Source organism: Dermacentor silvarum, chromosome 1 (genome assembly GCF_013339745.2).
Source record: "Dermacentor silvarum isolate Dsil-2018 chromosome 1, BIME_Dsil_1.4, whole genome shotgun sequence".
In the NCBI taxonomy this organism is placed as follows: domain Eukaryota; kingdom Metazoa; phylum Arthropoda; class Arachnida; order Ixodida; family Ixodidae; genus Dermacentor; species Dermacentor silvarum.
Genome location: NC_051154.1, coordinates 167,713,984 through 167,734,062, shown reverse-complemented (window position 1 = coordinate 167,734,062; position 20,079 = coordinate 167,713,984). Strand labels below are relative to the sequence as shown.

The 20,079-nt window shown below is 49.0% G+C and overlaps 1 protein-coding gene across 1 annotated transcript; it reads right to left on the bottom strand.

Moving 5' to 3' along the window:
• Positions 1-2,430: 2,430 nt before the first annotated feature.
• Positions 2,431-10,966, bottom strand: LOC119434122 (putative deoxyribonuclease TATDN2). The gene is made up of 3 exons (XM_049657339.1): positions 10,379-10,966; positions 8,914-9,087; positions 2,431-3,557 (listed from the first exon to the last, which is right to left on the bottom strand). Exons 1-3 carry the CDS (start codon positions 10,448-10,450, stop codon positions 2,946-2,948), a joined length of 858 nt encoding a protein of 285 aa, XP_049513296.1. The 5' UTR covers positions 10,451-10,966; the 3' UTR covers positions 2,431-2,945.
• Positions 10,967-20,079: the final 9,113 nt, after the last annotated feature.

Here is a 20,079-nt window from a genome sequence, read left to right as displayed (position 1 = left end):
CTGATTGTGTGTTCGAAATTATTCTAATACCCCAAAAATAGCTCTTCATTTATAATTAGAATGAGTTTTATTTTGGTATCTGTGAGGTAAATCTATTTCCTAATTATGATAAACGTTATACTTCACCCTGATTTACTTTTTCGTTTAGGTTTTTCTCTATCCCCCTTTCCTTTAACCTTTAACCGCGGGCTTCTTGGCCAATCCCCCGTAGTGGGTAAGCGCCACAAGTGAGGAACAAGCAAGCAAGCAGTCCGCGGTTGTCGGTTGCGTTCGATGTCTCGAGTTTGCTCGGCGGCGTGGTTAGCAGCATTTGCCCGCCATTGCCGCTTGTGATCTGTGCCGGGGAAGATAGGGGGATCTCGCAGACGTAAGGCACCGGCACAAACTAGGGTGGGCGGCGCCGTTGGAGGAGTTGGAAGAGTCCCGCTTGCGTCCTCGGGCATGATGGGGGTAGAGTGCGACTCCGAAGTTCCAGGGTTGTCGAAACCCAGCAGACTCCACCACTTGCTAAGAGGTTTATTAGCAACGGATGCAGGCGAACGGGTAGCACTCACAAGCGTTCGGCCAAGGACAGCAACCACGAGCTCATGGCGGTGGCGATGCTGCTAATTAAGGCACAGGTTACTCTTCTTCATTACACGAAATTAAATTGCTTCAAAATTAAATCTGTTCATTATATGAGCCAATGAATGGCTCATACCCCCGTAAACGTGGCCCCCACACTACGACGACAGTAGAGAAGTGAAATTCTATTCTGGAATGATCAGCGGCGACGCAGCCAGCTGTGGAAGAAGAGGACTACGAACCGGGAGCAGTGGCATGAGCGCGTGCCGAGCACACACACGGGCGCAACCCGAGGGGCGCCAACGAGCCAGCTGCGGAAGAAAACGACGATGCTCGAGCCAATGCTGGTGATGATAGCTTTCTGTACACAGGCGATTTCTAGCCATATACGATTTCGCCTAGACATATAAAGCTTCGCTTTAAAAAAAGTTAGGTCTGCGCGATCCCTGAAGAAACGCTATCACGCAACCAGGCTTCTAACATGGCAGGGCGAGTTGGTATATAATCAACTAGCACGAAAACCGCCGAAATAGACACATACACAAGGTAAAAGGAGTGTACAGGACGAAGGCAGGCGTGCCCTGGCTTTCGTGTAAAGGTATGTTCAGACTGCGGTCGTAACGTTAGCAAAGCGCGCATCTGTCATGAAGACCGTATCGCGCGTTACAAGCGTTAAGATCGTTAACAATGCTGGTCGTTCACATTGTCAGTTGCATACGTTACGCGTCTTAAGACTGGCCAATCAAAACGTGAGCTGGCCGGTTGCGTCTCAGTGGATTTCCACATGGCGCCTGTAAACAGACTACGCACACAACTACGCACACAAGCTACTACGCAAACACGCAGCCATGTCCGTTGGGCCGTTGCTCTATCTATATATTTATAAGTGGGGATGCCGGTAGTCGCGTCACCGGAAATTTAAAACCGAAACTGCGGCGATTATTGGCCACGCCGTAACTGTCGTATCTGTGTTAAACGTAAAAGTAGCGGGCCTTCCAACAATTACGCTCGCGCGCGTGACGACTGTTGCGCTCGTAACGCTTCATACGACTGTAGTCTGAACAATTTAGTTGCGCTTATTGCGTTTGCGCTTCCGTTTCTTGCGAAATATCTGCACATTACGTACGTAGTCTGAACGTACCTTTAGCCTCCAGCATACGGCGTCGGTCGCACAGTTTGCCGCGCGGTAGGCATCTTGGTCAGCGGTTTTAGCCCGTGCGGCCGTATACGTTGTAGCATGACGTAACCATCAAGCAAAGCGCCTGATAAGCAAGTGCGCCTATATTGACGACCTGGTGCAATAGTCCGAGGGTGATAAAATCGTCGCCGCACGCCGCATATGGTGTATGTTCGAGTGAAAGCGTGCAAGGGTGACCCCGCGATCACGGCTCAATCTCGCGCACGCGAGAGGGGGAAGCGGGAAAGAAGCGCTACGTCTTCCAGCCGCCAGCAACGCTCCGGAGGAAGCGTAGGGGAGACGTTCTACTGCGGCCGGCGCGAGCGGCCGCTGCATCTTGTAAGCCATCTGCGGCGGGGACAGTCCGCCTTGCGCTGCATTTAGTTCGCCTTGATGCGAGCGGCGGCACGAAGCGGCATTCGCTCGCTCACTGCAGCGTTTTGACAGCGAGTTTTCGCGGTCATCGAGTACTATGCGTTCATGTTTGTTTGTGCGTGCATGACACCATACTTGATCATTAGTCAGTATGCCTATGTTTACAAGTTTATACGGCCGATAAAACTATTATCCTTTCTTCGCATAGCTGTCGATTTGCTATCGCAATCGATGCTTTGCCTTTCGGGCGAAACTGCGCCTTTATTTGTAACTCTAATTTTCTCCCGTCGCCTCTTTCAAGCAAATAAGTTCAAGTTTATTATACGTTCATAATACAATCCGTCAGACACAAATAATATACAGACAACGGTCCCAAAGCCCGAGACAGAAATAAAAAAGAAAGTTTTAAAGCAGCAAAATAAAGAAGAGGATTGATACAAATAAACAACCGCAAAATTATCTGCGGGAACACAAATGCAAAAATCGTACAAAACAAAACACTGTAAATAATAAAATAATCGCGATATAACGGGCAAAGTAGCATTCAAATCAAGGAAACGTCATATGCCGTAGATGCGCCCCGCTTTCTCCTGAACCGCGGTAATCACGTCATCAGGCGAGTTGCGACGTGAATCACCATTCCCGGGTGCCAGCCAGCAGGTGAGCCTCTTTGATTCCCTCTTGGGCAGGAAGAACGGAGCGTCCGCCTCGAGCAGCAGTCGATCCAACAGATTTACGCGGCCTCGACCAGTGGTTCGACTCCCGAGAAACCCAGAAACGGCGTGATGGCCAGGCAGAGCCGCGGGGAAGTATCCAGCCAGCACTTCGCCTAGTTCGAGTGGCCTGTAACGAAGTGCTGGTGCACGGGGCGGTCAGCCGGAACCATCTCCTTGAGAATGCGTATCTTCGACTGCTGTCGCGTCCCGGGAGTGAAGCACCAGAGGCAGGCGCCGACGTGTGGCCACTGCGAGCTGCCTGCGAAGCACTTCGGCTTGACCTGGTCGGGCTCCCCGTCGTCTCCGGACCGGTTGGAGTAGTCGAGCCCGAGCTCGTCCTGGACTATCATGCTGTGGTGGACCAGAGCGCCAACAAGATGCTGCTCCACCTCGTCGGTGTAATCGAGGGCCCTGCGAGGGTGGCACCCCAAGGCGTCCCACACACGTTCGTCCGAGGGCAGCCTCTTCCAGGTGTGGCGCTGCTCGAACGTTGCTGGCTCGCAAACGTTGGCCACGCAACCTTCGTGGGAGTAAGGGAAGGCATCGCGGCAAGTGAGACGGAAGTGGGTGAACGACTTGTGGCCAGTCTGGGAGAATATGTAGTAGACCACGTGGCAAGCCGTATAGACCAGGCCCGCCTCTAAGGCGACCGTGTATGGCCATTCCCTGACCCCCAGGGTTCGAACCATCTGCTGTGAATCTGGCGGAGCCATCTCCTTAGAAACCTGTGACGATGAAGAATGCATCGGTTTTTAGCGAACAATGCGCTGATGGTTTGCAAGAAACTGCGACAAGACATAGTCATAGAATCTGACTGCGACAAGACTCAAGTCATAGAACCTGATTATGATGATGATGCCAGACTAGGCACATAACCACAACAAAGGATTGGCCAAGAAGTGGGTGGTAGCAGCATAAAAAAAATTGAGTCACTTTAGCATACGCCAAAGAGGGTGAAGGTGAAAGCCTGCGCGCTCAAGAAACATTAATTAATTACCTGGCATTCTCATTCGAATGCGCTGTTACGTATTACTTGTTTTTTCCGACCAAAGGCCACGGGTTCGAGTACCTTAATTGATGCTAATTAACTGTGCCTTAATTATCCTCGCCCTGATTACCACAAAGGTCGTGGGTTCGACTACCACCACAGGTCGAGGGTGCCGCGCCTACCAGAAGCCGTGAGTTAAAGTGCCTGAATTAACTATTAATCAACATTGCCTTAATTACATCCGCTTCGAATCCATTCGAAGGTCGTGGGTTCGAGTGCCTGAACTAATTCTATCTTAACACGATGACGACGGTGACCCGTGCAGTATCAAAATTGTTGCGTGAGCGTTTGCATATAGGTAAGACACGACGCCGGGACGGTGCAGTAAGTGAATTACTACACCGAGTCGTCATCGTGTACGATTTCGCTTCGACGACACTGCTTTCGCTCAAGGACGTTAAGGTCAACTGAACGACGAGACATATAAGGCTTTCGCATTATTAAATCGAATTGGCTAATTCTACCCTGAATAGATCAAGAAATAACACTTGAACGATAAACAAGGGCCGTAAAAACCTACATTTCATCTAAAAATTACCTGATGGCCCTAGGGCCTTACCAATCGGCGAACATTCCGGAAGTATCTACATGTGCGCCCTACATTACACTACATGTAGGATCTCATACTGAAGCAATTAGTGGGATTATACAACCTGAAAAATAATGCAAGATACTCTGTCGACATACATCGTCGTCATCATCCTATTTTCTTTCTTCACTTACATCTCTACACTCCGTCATTTCAGCACTTCAACAACCAAGTGGAAGGGAAAGAAAATAGACATTACACCACGCTACAATGAGAACATACACGTACACTCAAACTCGATCAAATGAGAACCCCTACCTAAACAGAAAAACATGAATACGCGCTTGCATGGCCAAACACTCGGAGCACACACGCGCCGTTGGTTACCCTTTTTACAGTGACTGCGGTGCCACTCTGCTTGTGAACATTCTGCTCCCCACGCTTGTCTTGTAGCTCACGCGCTTCCGCAAACGAGGTGGACAAGTTGGAGGTCGGTTAACGTGCCTGGTTTCTAGAACGCTAATGACTTCACGAGATAGCTTCACGAAGCCATCACCACCTTTTGCTTTCCACACGCGCATGCGCTCTATGCACTCATTCTCTTTGCTATGACATTTATCTTTTACCGACCTCACTTCCTCACTACCCCGCTTCAAGTCAAGAAGATCCTTCTGCAGTGCGTAATGTTCTACTTTGCCGCAGCCATCACATTTGCACAACTTATCACACCACTTAATGGTGGGCAGCTATCGCTTGCAGCGCATTCAGAGCTGCGACCAATGCTCACAGACACTGTTCTTGCGGGCTTGTCCCGCACCATACCGTACAGCTGGAGGCATGTTCCTGCGCTGGCATGATTACGCAAGCTCACAGATTTTGCATTTGCCTTCAAGCATTTCGGAAACCTTGTTTTTCGTTTCAAACCGACTGCTTCCATTACAAAGCTTCCTCTTGGCTCTAACTCACCGCGTGAGCACGTGCAGCCATTTCAGCTATCTCGGCGGCTACTGGAACAGTTCTCACCGCTCATAAATTTTGATCCTGTAACCTTTCGCCTACTAAGGGCGCCATCCTTTCTACATGAGCAACCTCAGTTTTTACTCGCTTCACAAATCGGCTCATCAAGCCCTATTGGCTTGCAAGTTCGTAGCTACTACAACGCAGCTTCCAAAAGCCATTCGAACTTCGAGTCCCGGAACTCACAATGTTTCCAGTTGACACTCCAACACTGCTTAACTCTCGTAAAGAGCAGGCTTGCACGGCTTGGCTCACTTATTTAAGCGCAATCTAAGCGCGAGCACAAGACTTCCCAGTAAGACAAGCAACGCGTTCCGAACACTGCCACTACATCTCGCTTCGCAGGAATCTGCGCTTGATGGTCACGAAGCCTTGGCTCTACTGTACGGAACTACTGAAACAGAGCATAATCAGCTTTGGCACGAGAGGAGTATGCGTGCGACCATGGCCTAGTGGTTAGAATATTGGGCTGGTGTGATCGAAGGCAGCGATTCCATTCCACTGTCGGGCAAGCATTTCTTTTACGAAGTGTGGCGAGACAGAAAAGGACCTACCGACCTCCTGCAAAGTGCCTAGAATGAGTGAAAGAAAGCTTCTCATTAAAAGAAGCCGTCGGCACTCTCACCATATGTAGGATCACGGGCATCGAACGGGCAGATGTGGCGTGGTGTGTGCTGGATCTGGCTGTTGGAGACATCAAGGGCGTGAGGTGGTGGGTGGCGAAGACGGGGGCGGCGACGAGGCGTGCAAAGTTGTGGGTCAGGGTTCGCTGGCGGTTATTGACACAGGCACCAAGCGCGAGCTGTCACGAGGAAAAAGCGCGAGTAACTGTCACGTGACGCACTCGCCAAACGTCCCAAAGAGCTAGTCGGCTTTGGCACGAGAATAGTATGCGTGCAATCATGGCCTAGTGGTTAGAACATTGGGCTGATGTGCTCGAAGCTTCCAACAGCCAACGCTTCCTTTATCGAACTTCCAATCCCGGAACTGCGAAATGTTTCCATTTGGCACTCCAAAACTGCTTAACTTTCGTGAAGAGCACGCTTGGACGGCTTGGCTCACTTATTTAGGCGCAATCTAAGCGCTAGCACAGACTTCTCCGTGTCATAAGAACGCCGTTCACGTTCTCTTACCTCTCACACGACGTCATGGTCACGAGATACACGGAGTAAATCTTGGTCTAGCTCTAGTTCTGCTCCGTCTTGGCTGAGCAAGTCTTCAAACCAATCTAGAAATTCCTCGATTGTAACACCGAGGTCCTTGCTTATAGACTATTCTCCTGGTCCATTCCTCATCCACGACACATGGACAAGGTGGGGCTCCAAGATGTAAGCAGAGCTTAGTCCTATCGTCAGCTGGTGGGTATTGATTGTTTAGCGGAAGCTTGACACGCTTGCCGACGTGCAGTGCGAAGAATGGACACAGGACACAGACAGGGGCGTCACAGTACAACACACTCAAGTGAACCTACAATAAGCAAAAGAAAAAGCATCAAGAAATGCTCATAAACAAAGCGCCACAATCCAACAACTTGGTCTCTGCAGATACAAAGTTTTCAGAGATTCTATGTGACCTACGAGTGAGAAAAAATTAAAACAGATCACACATACTCTGGGAATCGATGTTACGCGAAGCTTTTTGCTAGTAGCTGGCTAAGCAGCAGGGTTTAGGATTACGCGCAAAGCATTACCAGGTTGACCAACGTGTTTGTGTAAGACAAGCAGTTATGTGTGTGACGCAAGTGTGCGACGACAGCAGCAAGAAGGCGGTGACAATGATCGCGTGACGCCCACGGCAGGATTTCTACTGCGGGCGTTCAACGCGAGCTTACGACATGCCGACTGTTGGGTTCTACAAAAGCACTGGACGAGGGCGTAAGTGAGAGAAACACCAATTGTTACGTCGTCAGCGACTACGTCTTATATAATCTTAAAGCGCGAGCTGTCACGAGGAAAGAGCGCGAGAACCTGGCACGTGACGCACTCGCCTAACGTCTCAAAGAGCTATACTGTTTCAGTAGTTCCGTGCAGCACTGTGGGAGGTACTGGCTTCTTCGCCCAATCAGGAGCGCGAACACATCTTAAATGTGTCCTTCCGCGCCCTGTCATCTGCTAGCGGCAAGCGCTGCAGCGCAGAAACATCTCCGAAGACTGTTCTCCTTACCAATCTCTCTCAACGTGGTGCAACGCTACGTTAGTCGTATTTGGCGAGTCATCGCGTCCAAGTGCAATTATTAGCCTTTAATATTTTATAAGTTACGGACGCAGTGTTGTCGCTTTCCGTGCAAAATAACAGTGCGCATACCTGCCAGACATGCGCGCGGCGGCTCGTTGCTCGCGCGCGGCGGCTCAACGTCATTGCGACGCGTTGAATGACCTTGCGAGATATGGCGTAGTAGATCTTTCGCTCTAAAACGAAGCAAAATCACCTAAAAGATCGCAGCTCTAACATACAGAGAAGCGTTCAAGTAAACATGTTCTGACTCGACCACTTGTTAAGGCCATTAAGACAATAAGCTGCAGGTACCGAACGCACAATTCATTTTCCAGGGTAGGTGGGCCCTCGGACTGGCGCCGCCGCACGGGAGAACGTGAACCACGGCGGCGCCTCAGATCTGTTGGTGCCCCGGTGCCGTGGCGGAAGCCGCGGTGCCGGGCGCCGACGCGAAGTGGCGGTCGTTGGGGTGTTGCGGAGCGCAGCTTAGCAACACCCCAAATAAAATACTGCTCGAGTCAGGTAGACTGCTCCCCCCTGATAGTGAGATTATATTTGGATCATCAAAACAGTGATGCGTTTATTTAGGAATAGCATCGATCCCTTAACAGCAGTCACAGTTGTGCCTACAAGTCTGGAAGGTGACAGTGGTCTGCCTTTTCCCGTCCTTCGGCTATTCCTAAATAAACGCATCACTGTTTTGATGATCCAAATATAATCTCACTATCAGGAAGGGAGCAGTCTACCCGACTGGTGCAGTATTTTTTATTTGGGGTGTTGCAATGCTGCGCTACGCTGCACTCCGCAACACCCCAACGACCGCCGCTTCGCGTCGGCGCCCAGCACCGCGGCCACCGGGGCACAAACAGATCCGAGGTGCCGCCGTGGTTCACGTTCTCCCGTGCGGCGGCGCCACAGTCCGAGGGCCCAGCTGCCCTGGAAAATGAATTACGCGTACCGAACACAGGCACTACATCTCGCTTCACGGGAATGTGCGCTCGATGGTCACGTAGCCTTGGCTCTGCTGCACGGAACTATTGAAACAGTATAGTCGGCTTTGCACGAGAGGAGTATGCGTGCGACTGTGGCCTAGTGGTTAGAATATTGGGCTGGTGTGCTCGAAGGCAGCGATTCCATTCCATCGTCCGTCATGCATTTGTTTTAAAGAAGTGCGAAGTGCGGCGAGACAGGAAAGGACCGACCGACCTCCCGCAAAGTGCCTAGAATGAGTGAAAGAAAGCTTCTGATTAAAAGAAGCCGTCGGCACTCTCACCATATGTAGGCTCACGGGCATCGAACAGGCAGATGTGGCGTGGTGCGTGCTGGATCTGGCTGGTGGAGACATCAAGGGCGTGAGGTGGCGGGTGGCGAAGACGGGGGCGGCGACGACTCGTCCAAGGTCGTGGGTCAGGGTTCGCTGGCGGTTGACACAGGCACCAAGCGCGAGCTGTCACGAGGAAAGAGCGCGAGTAACTGTCACGTGACGCACTCGCCAAACGTCCCAAAGAGCTAGTCGGCTTTGGCACGAGAATAGTATGCGTGCAATCATGGCCTAGTGGTTAGAACATTGGGCTGATGTGCTAGAAGCTTCCAACAGCCAACTCCTCCTTTATCGAACTTCCAATCCCGGAACTGCCAAATGTTTCCATTTGCCTCTCCAAAACTGCTTAACTCTTGTAAAGAGCACGCTTGGACGGCTTGGCTCACTTATTTAAGCGCAATCTAAGCGCTAGCACAGACTTCCAAGTGTCGTGAGAACGCCGTTCATGTTCTCTTAGCTCTTACACGACGCCATGGTCACGAGATACATGAAGTACATCTTGGTCTAGCTAAGAGTGACGACAGCAGCAAGACGGCGGTGACAATGATTGCATGACGCCCCCGGCAGAATTTCTACTGCGGCCGTTCAGCGCGAGCTTACGACATGCCGACTGTTGGGTTCTACAAAAGCACTGGACGAGGGCGTAAGCGAGAGAAACACCCATTGTTACGTCGTCAGCGACTACGTCATACACAATCTTAATGCGCCAGCTGTCACGAGGAAGAGCGCGAGAACCTGGCACGTGACGCAGTCGCCAAACGTCTCAAAAAGCTATACTCTGTTTCAGTAGTTCCGTGCAGAACTGTGGAAGGTACGGGCTTCTTCGACCAATCAGGAGCGCGAACACATCTTAAATGTGTTCTTCCGCTACCTGTCGTCTGCTAGCGTCGACCGCTGCAGCGGAACAATCTCCGAAGACTCCCTTACCAATCTCTCTCGACGAGGTGCAACGCTACGTTAGTCGTATTTGGCGACTCAACGCGTCCAAGTGAAATTATTCGCCTTTATTAATATTTTGTAAGTTACGGAAGCAGTGTTCTCGCTTTTCGTGCAGTATCACAGTGCGCATATCTGCCACACATGCGGTCGGCGGCTCGTTGCTCGTGATCGGCGGCTCGCTGCTCGCGCTCGGCTGCTCGCGCTCGGCGGCTCGCGCTCCGGCGGCTCTAAAACGAAGCAAAATCACCTAGAAGATCGCAGCTCTAACATGCAAAGAAGCCTTCAAGTAAACATGTTCCGACTAGATCACTTGTTAAGGCCATTAAAACAAGCAACGCGTTCCGAACACTGGCACTACATCTCGTTTCGCAGGAATGTGCGCGCGATGGTGACAGGAAAGGACCTACCGACCTCCCGTAAAGTGACTAGACTGAGTGAAAGAATGCTTCGCATTAAAAGAAACCATCGGCACTCTTACCATATGTACGCTCACGGGCATCGAACGGGCAGATGTGGCGTGGTTAGTGCTGGCTCTGGCTGGTGGAGACATCGAGAGCGTGAGGTGGCGGGTGGCGAAGACGAGTGGAAGGTCGTGGGTCAGGGTTCGCTGGCGGTTGATACAGGCACCCAGATATGCCCGGGCCTCGCTGTCCTCGGCCGCACAGTAACCCTGGATCCCGCCTGCCTGTTCCTGGTAATCTCGGAATGCCAGGTGGCCTCCGACCTCGCTCCAACCGCCGGCTTCGGATCGCTTGGGTATCCCGGAATGTCAGCCCCGTCCGATGTCGTCCGCTGATGGCCGCCGTCTCTCTTCTGATCCGCCTGTCCCTCCACCGCACCATTTTGGGCACACGCTCCGCACACGTGGTCCAATCGCAGCACACCACATATTCCGAACACCACGATGCCACCGCTCATTCGACCATGTCGCGCGTGCACGTTACCCAATCGCGATAGACCACGACGCCACACTTCGTCGTCGTCGTTCTCTTCTTTTAAGCGAAGCTTCATAGGCTGACTTGTGTCAGGGTCGGTGTACGCGGTATCATCATCAGCATTGGCTCAAGCGTCGTCGTCTTCTTCCGCAGCTGGCTGGTTGGCGCCCCTCGGGTTGCCTTCATGCTCGGCACGCGCTCGGCACGCGCTCGTGCCACTGCTCCCACGTTCGTCGTCGTCGTCTTCTGCCGTTGCCGCTCATCATTCTAGCGTTCACTTCTCTTCTGTCGTCGTAATGGGGAGGCCGCGTTTACAGGGGTATGATCCACTGCTTAAGGCGGGTATGAGCCATTCATTGTTTTACGTGACGGACAGATGTAATTTTGAAGCAATTTAATTTTGAAGAATTGCAAGCGGCAATGGTGGGCGAATGCTGCTAACCACGCCACCGGGCAAACTCGAGACATCGAACGCAAGTGACTACAGCAACGAGCAGAGAATCGTAAAACGCAGCGGAAGGAAAAGTTGCACGAAAAGGAAGGAAAACTAGAAGGAAAGGGAAGGACATGTAGTACGGAAGGGAAGGAAAATAAGTACGAAAAGGGAAGGAAGAGTAGTAGGAAAGGGAATGAAAAGTAGTAGGTCAGGTACACACACGACAACCTTTTATCTTACCGCCATTTTCTCCACAGGGGAAGAGGGCTGGTGATTTATTTTTCTTTGCTCCCGTCTCTACACTGAGTTGTTTTAGCACTTCTTTTTCTTCACCCAGCACAGCCTCCTTAATTGCCCACGTCCTGGTTTCATGCCTAAAGCCAACTACTAACGTTAATTACCACTTGGTCGCATCATATACAACCTGCAAAATAATTCCTTCTTCGATACGATGACATACCTAAATGAAAAAAATTACGCGCATTGGGGAACTAAAGTCAGGTCATCCAGACGAAGTTCAGACGATTGGTGTTTATTCTCCTGCGCAAATGTGAGACCGGCGCCGCAGCCATGCAGGGCGCCAGAGCAGCGTCTATATAATTCACTTTACTGCGCTACCGAGCGCGATGTTTGTCCTCTTCACTGCAAACTGCAAACACCCCCTTGTGGCGCATGCTAGAAAAGCTGCTGGGCTCTAAATCAGCACGAGTCACAACGCCCCCTTTTCTCGCTCCAGTGCGTACATAACATCTGCAACGGTACTGTTGACCTCACGCTCGTATCATTCCTTCTAACGGCTATGTGGATCTACCAAGAAGTGTGTATATAGGGCAATTCATCCAGAAAAATACTCTTTCGCTATCGCGGGCGGAAGCACAAGTTGCTCGTTGGTAATACGACGAGCAAACACGTTGGCCTAGTTTTCGCTTCACTGTGGAATGTACCATATTACATTGCGCTCAATCGGACCCCATTCCTCTTCTTAGCCATAAAAAAAAAAAAAAAAAAGAATGCTATCAGAGGGAATTCCTTCTGTGGTCTGGCTCAAACGTTGTAAAGTGACCAGCAGAAAAAAAAATTAGGCTAGTTCCACGCTTTTGAAATTTCATGAAACAGCGTAGCTCTGCAAGCGTGGGTGTGTAGCGTAGTGGGTATGACGCTCCCCTTCGGACCGTGGATACCCGGGTTCGAATCCCGCCTCGCCGAGAAAGTTTATGTTGTTTTCTTTCTTTCTCTCTCTCACTCATTTTCTCTTTCTCTCGCCCATCGCAAGTTGTGTTACAATCGTCGGTACAATGCAACCTTATCTTCCCATAAATGCATGTTCTGTGAGCCTGGGTGTATATCGCGGTGGTCATTACGCTCGCCTTCGGACCGTGGGTACCCGGGTTGGAATCCCGCCTCGCCGAGGAAGTTAATTTCGTTTTATTTATTTCTCTCGCCCTTTGTCTGTCTCTCTTTCTTCCTCTCTCTGCACTTCCTGTTGTAGCATTAATGACAACGCAGCTGCTAAAATGGTAACAAGCTTTCATTCACTCAAGACCGGCAACCGCTGAATATATTATAAATGCCGGTTTTCGGCTTCCGTGTTAAGGGAATATATCTTGACAACTTGCTCACACAAGGTAGGCAGCGTTCATTAGTTTTGTAACAACTGCACTTCAGTGAGAATTCCCTGCGTCTTCCTTGAACTTTTCAGAACTGACAAATTCCCTGAAAATCCCAGGTTCTTCCTGTGGTAGACACCCTACACAACTGGGCAGCAAACGGAGCCATCCACGTTCATGCCACGCTAAGCATGATTCCACCAGAATCCACCAGGTGTGACTATGCTCGATCTCGAGAGGGAGCAGCATGTATCACTTTCTAAGTGATAATGCAAGGTTTCACTACTAAATATGCGCCAAAAAGATATGATATCAGAAATAATGAAGCCCTTTCAAGTGCTAATGCTTGGTGCAGTGTTCCATGTGACTTACCTTTAGGCATGCACAGAAGCTTACATCCACAACCGGAGTTTCTCTTTCTGCAATAACTTTTTATTTCCATTATGGCCCTAAGGCCTCTGTTTTTGGCACATAAAAAGCAGAATTAAACATCATCTTCTCTTTCACCTCATCCTTGGCATTTATGTGCTGATAAGGACACTGAAATTGATAGAAAAAAATTTATAAGCGAGAATTCAGCATAATATCAGTTATGCTGACGTTTATATGTTACAATGCAACCAACAGTAGCGTGGACCGGGCATTATTTATTTCTCTTTTCTTTATCTGAACTGAACTTAAAAAAAAAAAAAAAAAAGAAATGCCTGCGGTAAATAGCACAATTCTTCTGGCTGAAGTAAATTATACACGAAAATGCAGACATTAATTGCACAAGAAATTGCAGTGAGTACTTAGCTAACCAGCAAATTTTATTAATATTTTAACTACAGTAAAATATCCATAATTCAAACTCGAAGAGGCTTCAAAATTTGTTCTAATTAAACGGAGTTCAAAACACCCAAAGCCCACTGAATGGGGGACTTTTACGTGCAGCGAAGCATGACACAGTGCACGTGCACTGAGTTAACACACGCGTGACGAGTTGCAGCACATTTACAGTCACCGACTAATTCTTCGGACACGGACGGGGCCGCAAAAATGTCCTTAGGGCAGTCCGAAAAAACGCACTTCGACGGTATAATCAATTCCATTTTTGTAGCGTCAGCTACACTGGCCTAGCCAAGCCCGTTTCGCGCGGCACATCAAGAGCCGTGCTGCGCATGCGCAAGGATCAGTGATGTCAGACGGCTTGCGCGCCGGAGCCACCGGAGCCGGCACCTCTCGCGCACTCCGCCGCCGCCGCGCGCGACTCACCGCCGCCGGTCTGCGCATTCCAGAGGAGTGACGTCGTAGCCGTGGTAGACGCACTGGCGCCGGCGTGCGCTCGCTGTGCAGTCGCCGTCTGACACTGTGCTGGAGCCGCTTCGCTTCTGATTGGCGTTTGCCAGTGTGGAGAAGGAGAGCGCAAATGCTGCTCAACAGCGCAGAAGAACGGAGAAGCTTGACTCATCGGATCCCGAAGTAGTTGCCTGGCAATTAGCGGTTGAGCGTAGGAGACAACCAGGAAAGCTAAGAATAATCAGCTGAACCTTTGCTAACGCTACGTATATCCTGGCATAGCCGAGCTAAGCCACTGCAACTTTTTTCCCCCTTTTTTTATACAACTGCAGCACCGCGAAAACTTTACAAAACGTTCCGCGATGTTGCGCTTCATTGAAATAATATATATAGTAGTACTTGAAATTTCGTGATGACAGAGACCACGGGTGCGTTTGGCGTTTGCCCGATTCGCGTCGTAGCGAAATGCAGATATCGCATGTGCGACCCATGCGCCGCGACGCTGTCAGTTTAGGCTGTGTTGATCAATTTGGAGCTTCATGCCCACACACGATCTTACCCACTGTTCCGTCCAGTAAGCGCACATACAAGCTTGGTAGGCGTTCGCGGCCGGCTGATCGCCCGCGAACCCAAACTCAGCACTTGGCCGTCAGTCCAGCCGGTGCAACTAAATTCACACCCGATCTGCCTGGTGCGCGATCTCGCAACGGTTCGGAAAACGAACCGTTCGCTTGCCCTCGCGTGATTGGTCAGAATACCACTTTTGTCATCATAGGTCGATTCTGACCGATCTAGGATTTTTAGAACCAACTTAGGGGTTAGGCGTCATTGTGAAAATATCTAAGGATTTTCAAAAGCGGCTGACAGCTGTTGACTAATGCTTCGATCCCAACGACGGATTCGTACACCTGCAGGGTATCGTGTTTTGTAATGATCCATTCCAATTGCCACTATTTTTGGCTTTGTCGCTGGCTGGGTCGCTGTAGTTATCGTTGAGATCGGCCACTTGGCGCGACAAATGTGATAAGAAAGAAAGCAAGCGTCAACCAAGTGTCGACACTAAATAAGACAAGGTCGACGTACTACACGGTGGTTCAAATGATTCGATTATTAAATGTTGATTATATCTCTTTTTCATGTTCATTATTAACTCATTTCGTATCTCATTCGTATCGTATGTCACGCAAAATTAAGTCGACCTTTTCTTGTTTAGCGTCCACACTTGGTCGACCCTTCAGCGTTTGACACTCCGGAATGCCGGAACCCCTCGCTCGGTTTTCTTGTTGCCATTTCATGCCTGTTAGCCACGAGTGTTTACTGCTTCTTCAAAGCACGAGCCGAAGGCTCGGGCAACGCATTCGCGCGGCCACCGGCTCTCTACTCTTCCTGCTTCTCCGACCCAGCTCTCCTGGATCCGTCCTCATTATGAATGTATTGACACAAAAGTCACCTAGCCTGCTTGAGCTAATCAGGTAATCTATGCATGCTTATCACTCTAACATTTTGCCTATACCTCTTTAATCTTTTCTCTCTTCCATAAAACCTGTATATCTATCTTGTATATAGCTACCTATGCCTGTAGCGGATCCGGTCCTATCAATCCCTTCCCTGATTTTTTTTCCACTAATACTTAAACGTACCTTGCCTATCTCGACTGCTGACCGGTTAATACTTCCATCCGTTTTAAATCCCAGCTTTTCTGGAAGGTGAACATTACCTAAGGATCTCGCAGGGTGAATACTTTCGCATTTAATTGTGATGTGCTGAGTTGTCTCCGGATTTCTGCTGCAGCAGACACATGCATCATGCTGTTGCGAATATTTGCCCCGGTAAACTTTTGTACTTAGGCAACCAGCTCGGGTCTCAAATCGCAAGGCACTGCCCTTAGTGTTACCCCACAGATTTCCCTTTCTAATTTCTTTCTTGCCACTCTTGTAAATCTATATGGTCTTGTTTGTTTTCAGCCTTTACATCCAATTTACTGTCTCTATTTCTCTTACTTTGTTTTTGATGACTCGTGGTTGTCTATTTACCATTTCAATTAGCCTGTACCTGGTTTCCAACTTTCTTGACCTCTTCCTTCATTCTGTGTCCACGCTTATGAGGTATAGATATTTGTGCACTTTAGCCACCCACTTATTTTCATCCATGTTCCTGAGTCTTTCTTCAGAACGAATTTTGTTCGGCACTTCTCTTATTTCAAAAGAGGCCCAACTCTTTTCACCATACACTGCCTCACTTGTGGCTTTATGGTGGGCCCACAAAGCCAACCGGCCGATAGATCTTATTATTCCACCACTTATGTGGTTTCCTCTTTCCACTCCACCAACTTCTAAGCCGTGTTTGTCTTATCTCATGCTGCATCACACCTACCATTTTCTTTTTATTCCCAGACTGCTATAGGAACCGCCTCCATTTTATTTCTTCTCTGTGCTTTTTGCGATCTCTACTATTGGCCTTTCATTAATTTTCAAGTATTCTGCTGTTATTGGTTCCCGTCTTGCGTCGGTATCTATCCCAAAGTTTAAGGTCATACGTTTATGATCGCTACCCAGGCTACCTTTTTGATGTTCCTCTATCGTCATTTGGTCAAGTCGTTCGTATACCGTTTCTAAGACTAAGGCGCAGTCGATGCTTGACTGCCTATTTCCAGCATTGCCCCGTTACCTGTCCATGATACTTATTCTCGCAGTTAACTACTATAAGGTTGTGTTCATCTCACAGCTCCAGCACTAGAGAACCGTTGTAATCAGTATATCTGTCTAAATCCTCCATGTGCGCATTCATATCTCCTACTAATATCCCTTGGCCCGATTTCCTGAACTCAATATATTGCTTCTAATATAGTCAATAAATTAGTTATTTTTATATCTGCTATCACTATCTGTCCATAGGAAAGCTACTCCCAGCCACGTCTTTTTTTATTCCCATGTGCCGCTAATCCTTAAATGATATTTACATGACTCTTTTACCCTTTGCCACTTCATACCTAATTAACATGTCTGCACCTCCGCCTTTCCTTGACCCCGTCATTCTGTTGCAACTCTTGCCATGCAAAATTGTGAATAGCAGACGGCTGCTCTAAATCTCGTAGATGCATTTCTGTCACTCAGGCACTTCGCGCTATCTGGCGGAAAGCACGGCCGTTAAGTTAGATGGCACATGGCGGCGGCACGGCATAGGGCGACAGCGACACAGACTTTTTCATTCCATCCTTAGTTGCTGACTATTGCTACGTGTTCTCGGCATGGAGAGATACCATTTGATACCATTTTAATGTTTATACGACATGTCCAAGTTCCCAAACCAACCGTTTTTCTCTAGACGTGGTTACGATAACGAGATCCCAAATACGCCAATTCCGTGTGAAGTCAGCTAAGACCTGGTCTTCATTTAACAATGGATCGTAACAAAATACGGCCTCTGTAATTGGGTAGATAATAATACCATCTACACAAGGAAGCGAAAACGAGCTGGTGTCTGGTTCCCTTTCTGCTTCTGCATCTTGTCGAATACTGCCGTTCAGGGTAATGTACACATATGTATATTTCGCCCTGTCAGAAGGAAGAATCAAAGTACATTTCATGTCACAACCCTTCTCCAGAAGCACGGCAGCGTTGCAAACGAACAGTGGTTTCAGCTGACTGGAGTACGCGTGTCGTAATCTCTCAGAAAACTTTGGGGCTTTTCGTGTTGAATATCAGCGGACTGCACTATACAGTATTCAGACATTCCAATAGCAATTTCCTTGCTTACCTATTCATTTATTTATTTATTATTTTAATAAACAACCAATTAGTAAACAGTGTAAAATCGTTGATACGACTCTGCATAATACGTTTTCCGGGATAATACGTTTTTTTTCATGGCCAATGTGCCATAGGAGCAACGCATTTTTGATACGGTTATTGCGATCGCGTTTTCCCTAAAATTGGATAACACTACCGCAGAAGTGGGCTTTAATGGTATTTCTAAAACTCATAGCTTTATATTCCAGTGTACTAACATACCGACGACCCACAAACAACGTGTCACGCAACAACAAAATCAATTAAACATATGGGCTGTTGAGAGGCGGCCCGCAGCAGTTAATTCACTGCTCAGGAAGAGAACCCGCAGAAATCGTGGTAGTGTGCATTCGTATCACTTTATGAAAATTAATGTACAGTGCTCCGCGTTTGCAACGCGATACTCGGAGAGCATGGCTGCCGGCGCTTTTTGCGCCAACTGTAGGGGTTGGGGACACTGAACTGATGCATCATGGTACGCGATGAAAGCAAGAGCCTTTGTGAAGCATTGTAAGTGTATTTGGTCCCCCAGCGACCACCCAGCGCTCACCGACGACAAAAAAAAAAAAAAAAAAAAAAAAAAAAAAAAAAAAAAAAAAACCGCCGGCAGTTACTTGCTCCGAGTGTCGCGTTGCAATCGCTGAGCACCAGTACACATATATCTTGTACAGGAATTTCAGACCTGGGGATGCTGAAACAGAACATTTAGGGAAAGATGAACATATATGTCAGTTCTCTTTACTGGTCTTGATATGAAGGGGCAAATTCAATATAATACGCGCCCTTTCAAGAAAGTTGAAGGCCTGTAGTAACAAGCGGCGACCTTTTGAAGTACGTGAGGAATAAAGCGTGAATGGAAAGCTGGAAAAGTTAGTCGCCGACGCAGAAGGTCCCCGGCGGCCCCCGCAGCCGGGGCGGCGGTAGCGAGTTGATTTGTAATGGTTTTTGCAGGCACTAGAGCTCATATTCAAAGGATTAGCGTGAGCTGGAGCTTTTTCCATACTACTTGCGTTAGTACCGCCATTATTAGGCGCAACTCAACACAGCGGAGCATCGGCTCGTAAAAAAAATAACAATAAATGCATAAGGCTAGGGATTTTTCCGGCAAACTAATGATTTTTAATGGTTAACCTAGGCACATTTCGGCACAAGACGTTGGCATCAATGGTCTACCGGCACTAGCACACCAAGGGCGAGCATTTTCGCGACGGGCCGCCACACCACCACCTAAGCCTAACAAGCACCGTCTCGTCGGGAGTCGGCGACTGAAGTTGCGGTTTGGTTTCTTCGCGGCGACCGAACGGCCTCTACAAGGCCTACAAGAAATGACCTCTACAACGAAAGTTATAGCACGGGCCACAGCTTGAATGGCGACAACTTCGTTCGCGTATGTTTTCGACATCGCGCGCGGCGATCAGTACGAAAAATCGAGCGAAACATCGCCTACGGCGTCCTAAATTTCTGTCGCCGCTACACATTGGTTCTATCGAGTAGGTGGCGGAGCCGCGGGTTAATCTGAATAATCAAGCATGCCTGTAAAATAAAAGCGTCCAAAAAATCGGTCAGCAACATTATTTCTTTCCTATAGTCGGATACAACTTCAGTCTGTAGTGAATAAGGTTCCTGTAGTGAAGCCCCGCCAACGCCCTCATAAACGCTAGCCACTGTTCCTTGAAAGCCACTGTCAAACGCTAGCCACTGTTTTTTTTTTTTTTTTCTGTTTTTTTAAATTTGTATACTTTAGCAGGCTTCTGCTGCGCGGGGATGCCGCCAAGTCCGACCGCCACCTGAGTGCGCGGTAGGCGTCGTTGGGGGCGCGGTCTGTTCGAATTAGCTAGTGTCCCTGTATCGAATTAACTGGTGTTAGCGCTCACGCGTTCAAATTAGCGGATACCCGCAGAGGTGACACAGTGGCTACGGCGTCGTGCTGCTGAGTACGAAGTTGCGGGTTCGATTCCCGGCCGCGGCGATCGCATTTCGATGGGGGCGAAATGCAAGAACGCTCGTGTACCGTGCTTTTCGAGCACGTTAAAGAACCCCAGGAGGTCAAAATTAATACGAGCCCCTCCACTATGGCGTACCACGTAACGAGCAGTTTCTGGACATTAAACCAAACAATTTAATTAACGGGTGTG